This window comes from Botrytis deweyae (assembly GCF_014898535.1).
Source record: "Botrytis deweyae strain B1 chromosome Unknown BDEW_008, whole genome shotgun sequence".
NCBI classification, from domain to species: Eukaryota; Fungi; Ascomycota; class Leotiomycetes; order Helotiales; family Sclerotiniaceae; genus Botrytis; species Botrytis deweyae.
In genome coordinates, this window is record NW_024066215.1 from 1,290,498 (window position 1) to 1,298,686 (window position 8,189).

The window sequence follows — 8,189 nt, forward strand, 5'->3', positions numbered from 1 at the left end:
TCCTGCATCTGCGTGGAAAACTGGAATACCCCTTATTGTGGAATTGGAATTGGAATGGGAATTGGAGAGGATGATTGTCTTGATGATGTTTTTATTATTGGAATGTTTAATTATTGACTTGGCTGGCTTTGTTTCTTTCTTTCTTTCTTTCGTGTGCTGCGGCTGTGATGTTGTGTTTGGTTATGCGATGTTATGTTATGTCATGTTGTGGAGTGGAGTGGAGTGTTGTTGAACCGCAACGAAATCCCCTAAACACGTGCATGAATAGCTTCTGGAGGAAGGACATTGGACCAGCTATTTTCATCTGCAGAGTCTCGTACAAGCAACCTTGGAAAGCAAGGCCAAAAAGCACCAGCCACGATTCCCGAAATCTGGCATCCGCTGGATCCACTGTATTCAATCCGACTCCCTCCTCCATTATTCAAGCAAAACCCACGAAATTTCTCCGGAAGCTAATACAGTTATTTGCTCTGCAAATTCCCCACTATCTGATAAGCAATACACGCCGGTGGCGATCCACTCCAGCTTTTTTTTTCTCTCGCTGCCCCGCCGAGTTTGCCAATATTGATTTGACACGAGAGACTACCTAGGTAGTAGGGTTTTCCCGCTGTCCTCTAACACCCTTCAGGGTAGGTATAGTTGAGATTGCGAAAACTCTGAGAAGAATCTTCAGAGAAGATGAAAAAAAAGGAAACACGGGAACCCCGATTCATCTCCAGTTTCGCGGTCAAGCCACGCAAGAGAGATTCATGTTTCATAATACCCTACGCGGACTGACTCGTAACGAGTCATTGATTCGGAAAGGGAGAGAGGGCTCGGTATTACCCCGTGTTTATCACATTTAAGATGGGAGGGTCTCGGACTTTCTCCTGTGAGTGATTATGACGACAAGACTCTCGTAAGACAAGAAGGTCTTGATGGAAGAAGGGGGGAGAGGAGGAGGAAGAGAAGGAGGGGAAGGTTCTATCTGAAAGAAGAGATTAAACTAAAGTTCCCAAGCTATCCGCAAATATGTCAACTTCCACGCCGCCTCCCTATAATACCAAACCTAGCTGCTTACCCGTCGTACCTGCACAAGTGATTACATATTCCCAAGTTCCCAACTCGATATACCGTCTCCATACATTCCTTCATCATCATCATCATCATCATCATTCCCCATTTCCCAATTTTTCTCTTCCCTCCCCCCTTCCCCAAAAAGTCTTTCACAACAGGCCCTTCTTCGGTGTCCTTTCGGCCAATAATCAGCAACAAGTCAAATCTCCAACCCAAATTTAAATTTGCATTGCGAGAGAAACGTCAGGAATAGTGGATAGCAAAAGTGGGCTTTCTCCAGAATCTACTCTAAACGCCCCGAGACAAAAAATGGGAAATGTCGTGACGGCGTCCTACGAGCTACGTAGGGACAAGGGACCAAGACCCCACGCTTAAAGGCATGATCTCGGGGAAATAGATCGAATCCACTTTATTTTGTCATATTTTTTCTTCATCTCGTCGGACATAGGAAGCTTGGGAATGTGCGCTTTAAAGGGATAGGGAGGGACGGACGGAAGCTATAGATTTCGTGCGGGAGATCATTTGGGAACGAGTAAGTGGGAATAGCTTCACGTTTTCCCTGGCCCTCTCGAGAGTCATACTGGTATCTGGGAAACGCGAGATCTGCAGATATTTGAGCTTTCAAACAAGGGTGGATACCAGGAGCTTGGGCGGATAGAACCGGCACGAGCGGATTTAACTCTGTGTGGAGTAAAGGGTGGACTGAATGGTGGACAGAATGGTGGGGTCTCCATGTCCAACCGCCGAAGTTTTGAGCGAAGGAATTACCTAAAGTAGATTTTTGGTTTTCTGACAAATTGAGAAGTCCTTGTTGTTTTCTTCAAGAGAAGACAGATTGCATAAGTTGGTATGTAATGATAAAGGAGATTCGTGACAATGAGGCTATTGATATGTGATATGAAGAGGAAGATTGGGTTGACTCTTGTGATCTGCCGTAGTTTTACCCCTAGTCTGATGGTTTTCTATTTTGGTCTTTGTGCGGGTGAGGATCATCGTCGCCAAGATGTGCTTTCGGCTGTTCGACCTTCGAAAAGGCTTCGAGAAGCAAGATCACGGGTTCGGCTAATCCGTTGTCGTATACAGAATGTGATTGGTGGACTTTCAGTTTCGCCGAAGTCACGGAAGCTGGAGAGTTAAACCTGGGGCACAGTTTGGAGAGCACATGTTGGGGGTTGGGGGTCGGAAACTTGGAGGGCGGGTGATGTTGAAATTTGGTAGGGTGTTATCTCCAACAAGTTTTCTCTCTTATCTTTTTCACGCTTGCTATCTATTAGATATTGAGAAATGGCTTTATCTTTTCCTTGTTTTGGTAGATGGCTTGATGACCATGACCAATGTGGGAAGAGACATACGAAAATGTTATGAACCAGCCTTGGGTCATTCGGAATCTGACTCGTATTCGAATTTGTTTTACCCCGGCATCTCCAGATTATTAACATCGTTACCTTTGTGCTACCTGTACAGTAGTCCTGGTCTGGTCTTCATAAAATCGGCGAGTCGGGGTCAGCGAAACCGTTATTCAACACGACGTCTACTTTCGGGGAAGTGAGAGTATACGATATGGTATAGCAAAATGAGGCGCAGTCGACTGTGGACACCTAAGCATAATATACTCAGCGCTCTATAAACCTATCATTCTTGATCCAGTATGGGGGTTTCTAACAATGTTACAGCTGATGCTGATACGATTGTCTCACACCAGGGGGCCTTCAGTAGTTGGTGACGCCCTCACGCCTTCACGAAAACACAAGATTGGTTTTATGCGTGGGGGTTGTACGGAGGATGAGAGCTGAGGTTTGAGAACTGGGGTAATGAGGATCCTTGTTGTGGGGTCAGTAAACGCGTCTTTTTACTTCCGTTCCCGTCCAGTGACTGAACTTTACTTATCTTTTCCCTTTTATAAATGGCTACTATGGAAAGATAGGCTTCGGACAACTCATCATCGACATATAACCCTGAAGGAAGAGATACCGTTAGATTGTTCTCCATATTCATACTTTTGAAACACAAATCCCCTCCACGAATAATAAGAGTCCATTGGGAGTCTCGATATTGTTTCCAGTAGATTTGAGCGCTTGGTATTGCATCAAATGCACTGAAGATCAATGCAACGGGGAACTGTGATTGCTTCGCCGGAGAACATGGGGTTGTGAATCGTCATGTTTCTCTCATACCAATTTTACGATAAATAATATCAGAAACCCTAATTTCAAAGGGGTTCATTCGGCTGTTCGGATGCACAGCGGCGGAGTGATACTATTCGAGCGTGTAAAGGGGGATGAATGATGGAACGGTCGCCCGGTCTTCCATCTCATTGAGCCTCGAAGGATAATCTAAATTCATTTGGCATTCGCAAAGTAACCTTACTGGATGGTGCTTCTCCCATGGGATTTCCATCCCAGTCAATGATTACTGTATTAATCAGAGATTTATTGGATTTCGAGTGAATGAGAGATACACAAATTGCACGATATTGGTCTCAAATGGCGCTTTGAAGGAATCCTAGCCGGAAAAAGAAAGAAGCACAACTTTGATGAATGCGGGGCCGATCATACCCCAGGACTAATTTGTGGAGGGAAGAACGAACACCCGCATTGTCGGATAATTCCAAAAGGGTAATTCGTACTCAGGCACGACCCCCCTAATCAGGCCTTGTGCCGTATTTTGGGCCATCAAGGTGAAGATGGAAGGGGATAGATCACAGGAGGGATGGAAGTAGGAACGCAGTTTGAGATATCACCGTGCGTGGTGATACGGAGGCCATGTTCCGAATGTCAGATGGGTTATTGATCATCAAGACAAGATTCAGGTCCATATTGGGATGGGAAATCAGGATTTACGGTAGATGCTTTCAGGATGATGACATGGTTATGACTATGTGACCATGACCAGATCTAGATGCAAAGAAAGCCTGGCAGATCAATGCATGAAAGTTGTGCTCAAATATATCGATTGCACCACAGAATACAGTCAATACTTCAAATAGTTCAATCTATTGGATCAATAGATATGTAGTCTAGACATCCAGCCTCATCTAAAATTAATCATCGTCTAGGGGTTTCGGTTCACGCACATTTCCACTAATTCCGATGCTCAACAAACTTACTCAATTGCCGCAACTAATTCCGATTCTATGAACTTCCTTTGGTCAATCTTCCTCAAACACGTGCGTGCACTTTCACATCTAATTTCAATTTTATCCAAAGACATCTAAAGACACGTGATATTGCAAAATCATCCCACCAGCGCATAGCATAGCATACGATGCGATACCATCCATGTATTTGATGGACGGCTTTATTGTGGATCTTGATCCTCAAATATCTCCATACTTTCACATTAACAGAGTGGATTCCGAAATCTCCCGGTCCTTTTATCCTCGTACACTTTGAGCACTTTGAGCACTTCTGCGCCAAACATTACTCGTCTGTCGTATCTTTCGTTGGCTGTTTCGATCCCGAGGTATCCCTCACAAGTCTCCATTTCGGCCTTTTTTTTCATCGTGGGGCACGTTTATTGAATTTCATGGGGAAAAGAGACACGGTGATTATTACGTCCGTAGACATTGTGAAATTAGATGAGACGGATGGGTTGGTATGCTGATAATTTCTCCGTCGCTACTGTGTGAATGGGTTGATGTCCGCGGCGGATACTCTTAACGCTGATGAGAAGAAGCCAGTTCGCAAATCAGTAGAATTATGCGCCCCATTCGCAGACGTGCAAAACCGAATGGAGGGCCAGATACCGCTTTCAGCTCCGAGCGGCGAGGAAAATGATGCTATCGTGACTCGTGAGAATGAGTGTGTCCATTTGGTCCGAAAACCGCAAATTAAATTCCCCATACCTTTTCAGGGCGGGCGATAAGCTTTTTGTTAGTGGTGTGCTAGGCCTTAACATCGATGCATGTTGCTGCGCTGCATTCACATACATCTGGGATATCGGTTGTGGGAATGTTGGATCAGACATGTGAAAGAGTCGATGGATGATATTTTATTGTTCTTGTGCAAATTTTCAGTCCACTATCCGTTTTGGGTAGGAGGTAAGGAAACTGATTATTATACCCCATTTTGCCAATGATACTCTTTTATATTGAATTTATTGGGGACCCCAGACCCAAGAGGCACTACTGCTTTCTTTCATAGACCAACGATGCAAATCTCCATGAAATGCCAACTCTAAGTGTCAGCTTGGAGATACCAAAGTATCGGGTAAAGCTAGGGGATTCGGAAAAGTTTTCTTCCTCCTCCAGATCAAAAAGAGTGACGACTCCTCGATATCACAGCCAGATGTACAATTTCTGGTAATCGGCATTGTTATATGCCATCTTTCATATCTCGAAAACTCTATTTTATGTTTGTAGGTTTCAGTATCCCAGTTAGTCAATATTACATCACTTTCCCCGGAATCTTGCATATACGCTCGCTCTCTTTTTTAACTTTTGTTCTTATCAACGCCAATTTAATGTCAAGAAACGTGCTCTAGACATTGGAGGTGGCAAGATCTGGGCACTTCTTTTACGTTCTCGAAGTTCTATTTTATGTTCCATTCATTGAGCTATCACGGCGCGGCATTTCCAACTACATGAATATGGGCTTGAGACTTTGGCTAGGTCGTGTCCCGCAGAGCTAAATGCTAGTCTAGGTCTATCTCCTGAGAAATTATGAACATTGAATATGGTTCTAAGCCTGGTATCTAGATATGGCTTTTCAAATACGATGGCACTTACCGTTTCCCAAGTCCATCTACGGAAGATTATAGTAATGCAAATACTTTCCCTTATCTCTTCCCTCTACGCTCCTACCCCTCCATCCCCCATTCTGTCCATATCAAATTAGCCATTGCAATCTCCTTCCTCTCGTATGATCGATCCATCCCCAAATAGTCACAGTCCCAGATATAATACTGCTTACCAACAGACAGAATTCATAAATCTCCAACCAAGCACAAAACACCAACACACATCAAGTGGGAACCAACTATATTCCAATTTCATGCCAATACGGAGTACCCCTCCAAGATTTTCGAAAATTCCAACAATTATCACCTAGAGGCTAGTGTTGCTAAACCCCACAATCTGACCGAAATTCCGCTTGACCTATCCGTTACTATTATCAACTCTCCACCTTTTAGGGTAAAAAGGTCCTTTTAGGACTCAAGTAAGGCTTGCGAAGCCCCAAGTCCTACATAATCTTGTATTTAGCGGAGGAGGACATCCACTTAGGAAGGGGCGTGGTGATAATTTCAAGATTCTATAACCAAACTCTCCAGGGGACGGACGGGCTTTGAGGAGAAAAAAAACAGAGGCCGGTTAGGTCAACAGAAAGCGCGGAGGAAGCTGAAAAATCAAGCTGCTAGACGAGGGGAAAATACGCCACATAGGCCTTTATCATTCATCACGTCAAATCACGCATTTCCCACTCTCTCACCCGGACATACTATTTCCATTTTCATCCCGTAACAACAACACACCGTAACCGCTCACCCGTCTTATTCGTCCAGCCTTCGAAATGACCTTCCCTTTCCATCTTTTCGAAAATTCAACACGTATTACTATATAATTTTACCAAGAAAGAAAGAAAAAGAAAATTAAAACATTATAAAACCTCGTAAAACAGCACTAATGTCAGGGCCACCGAAACACACCCCGCTGTTCCAACTCACTCGGCACTTGATTTATGCTTGAAATGCTTGGAGTCATGCTGAGAATGGCAGTGATTTGGGTGGTCGGATGTTCCTGTTCGATATTTGGTCGGCTGTTAGAACGAGCCGCGAAACCAAGGTATCTACGTATGGGTGGATGGGTGGATGGGGATTCAGGTTATGCCATGAAATACCCGAAGCTACACCGGCAGCGCCTGGGGAATCGTGGAGGAGAGGAGGCTGTGGATTTGCGCGGTCACTCGGCCTTGAGTGGTTTTGAGAGGGATTGTGGAGAGGAGAGGATGAGTGGTGAGAAGCGAGGAGAGGAGGAGGTGGAGAGGATGGAATGTAGATGTTGGTTGGCGACCCAAACGGAAATCCGTGTGCGAGTACGAATGAATTGGGGATGAACTTCCACGATCCCGAAGTCTTACCGCCAGTTTCGCGCGGTGGGAGAAATAACTTTGACATGTTGATGGTCATGTGCTCGGATATTCTCTTCCCGTGAATAAGATTCGTCTATCACGAGAGTAGAAAGGATTATCTTTCAGTAAGTTTACATACTGCATCCAACAAACTATTGGTATTTTTCAGCCCTTTCAGCTTTCTTTCCTTTTTCCCAGTTGGCAAAGATTGAAGGCGTCGCGTGAGTGATCCAACCGAAGTCGGAAAATCACTGTAAATCGCGTCCTGGAATATTTGAGGCAAGAGCGCTTCGAGTGCCTGCCTGTATGGTTGGTTGTCGTGAATTTTCGACAGTCCAAGAATTATTCATAATGTTATGATACAAGGAGTTGTGAAGGATTTTTTTCTCAGCTTGAGTGTGTTGTTCATTTGGTCATGCGACCATGGTATCATGATAATCCAGTGGATGATGTCGATTCGCAAGTGGATTGCGTGGTAGAGTTGTCGGATTTCGAAATATTGCATACTGGTTATGGGGTACCCCGGAAACTTTTACCGTATTGCGGGGCATGATCATCAGCTAGACAGGGCTTGATGGTCCTCACGGTGAGTCAGTGATGTGCGGTTGCCTTTTGCAAGGAAAATCTCTTCGTGCGTTGAGTCGATGATCATCCGGGCTGCAGAATATCACTGGTAGTGTTATCAAGCTGTGCCGAGAAAGGTAATGAGTTGTGAATGAAGTATCTTGGCATTTAAATGGTACCAATGATCATTGGGGGGGATAGAGGAGCATGTTGGCGACAATCTTTAAGTTGTCATTTGTGTTTGTCGTTGTTAGTATTGATTTGCTACGCTTTTAAAATTGGCTGCACTAGCACGATATTTGTTGTTGAGGTGTCAAGATTTCCTATCTTGGAAGGACGCAAGAATTCGAGTTGGCTATCGCCTAATTTGTATTGTGCAAATGGTGTGATAAATATAAGAGAACTTAATGTTTGAATGTACGTTTCTCATTCTCAGGATCTGTTTGATGTATGAGTGGTTACATCTCGACCATAAATCAAGGTTACAAATTGATATTCACATGG

General features: G+C 44.3%; 1 protein-coding gene across 1 annotated transcript; it reads right to left on the minus strand.

The window, feature by feature from the left end:
- Positions 1-6,750: 6,750 nt before the first annotated feature.
- Positions 6,751-7,167, minus strand: EAE98_004568 (uncharacterized protein; the record flags this gene model as incomplete). The annotated part of the gene is made up of 1 exon (XM_038952188.1): positions 6,751-7,167. The coding sequence occupies one exon, from the start codon at positions 7,165-7,167 to the stop codon at positions 6,751-6,753; it is 417 nt and encodes a 138-aa protein (XP_038811724.1).
- Positions 7,168-8,189: the final 1,022 nt, after the last annotated feature.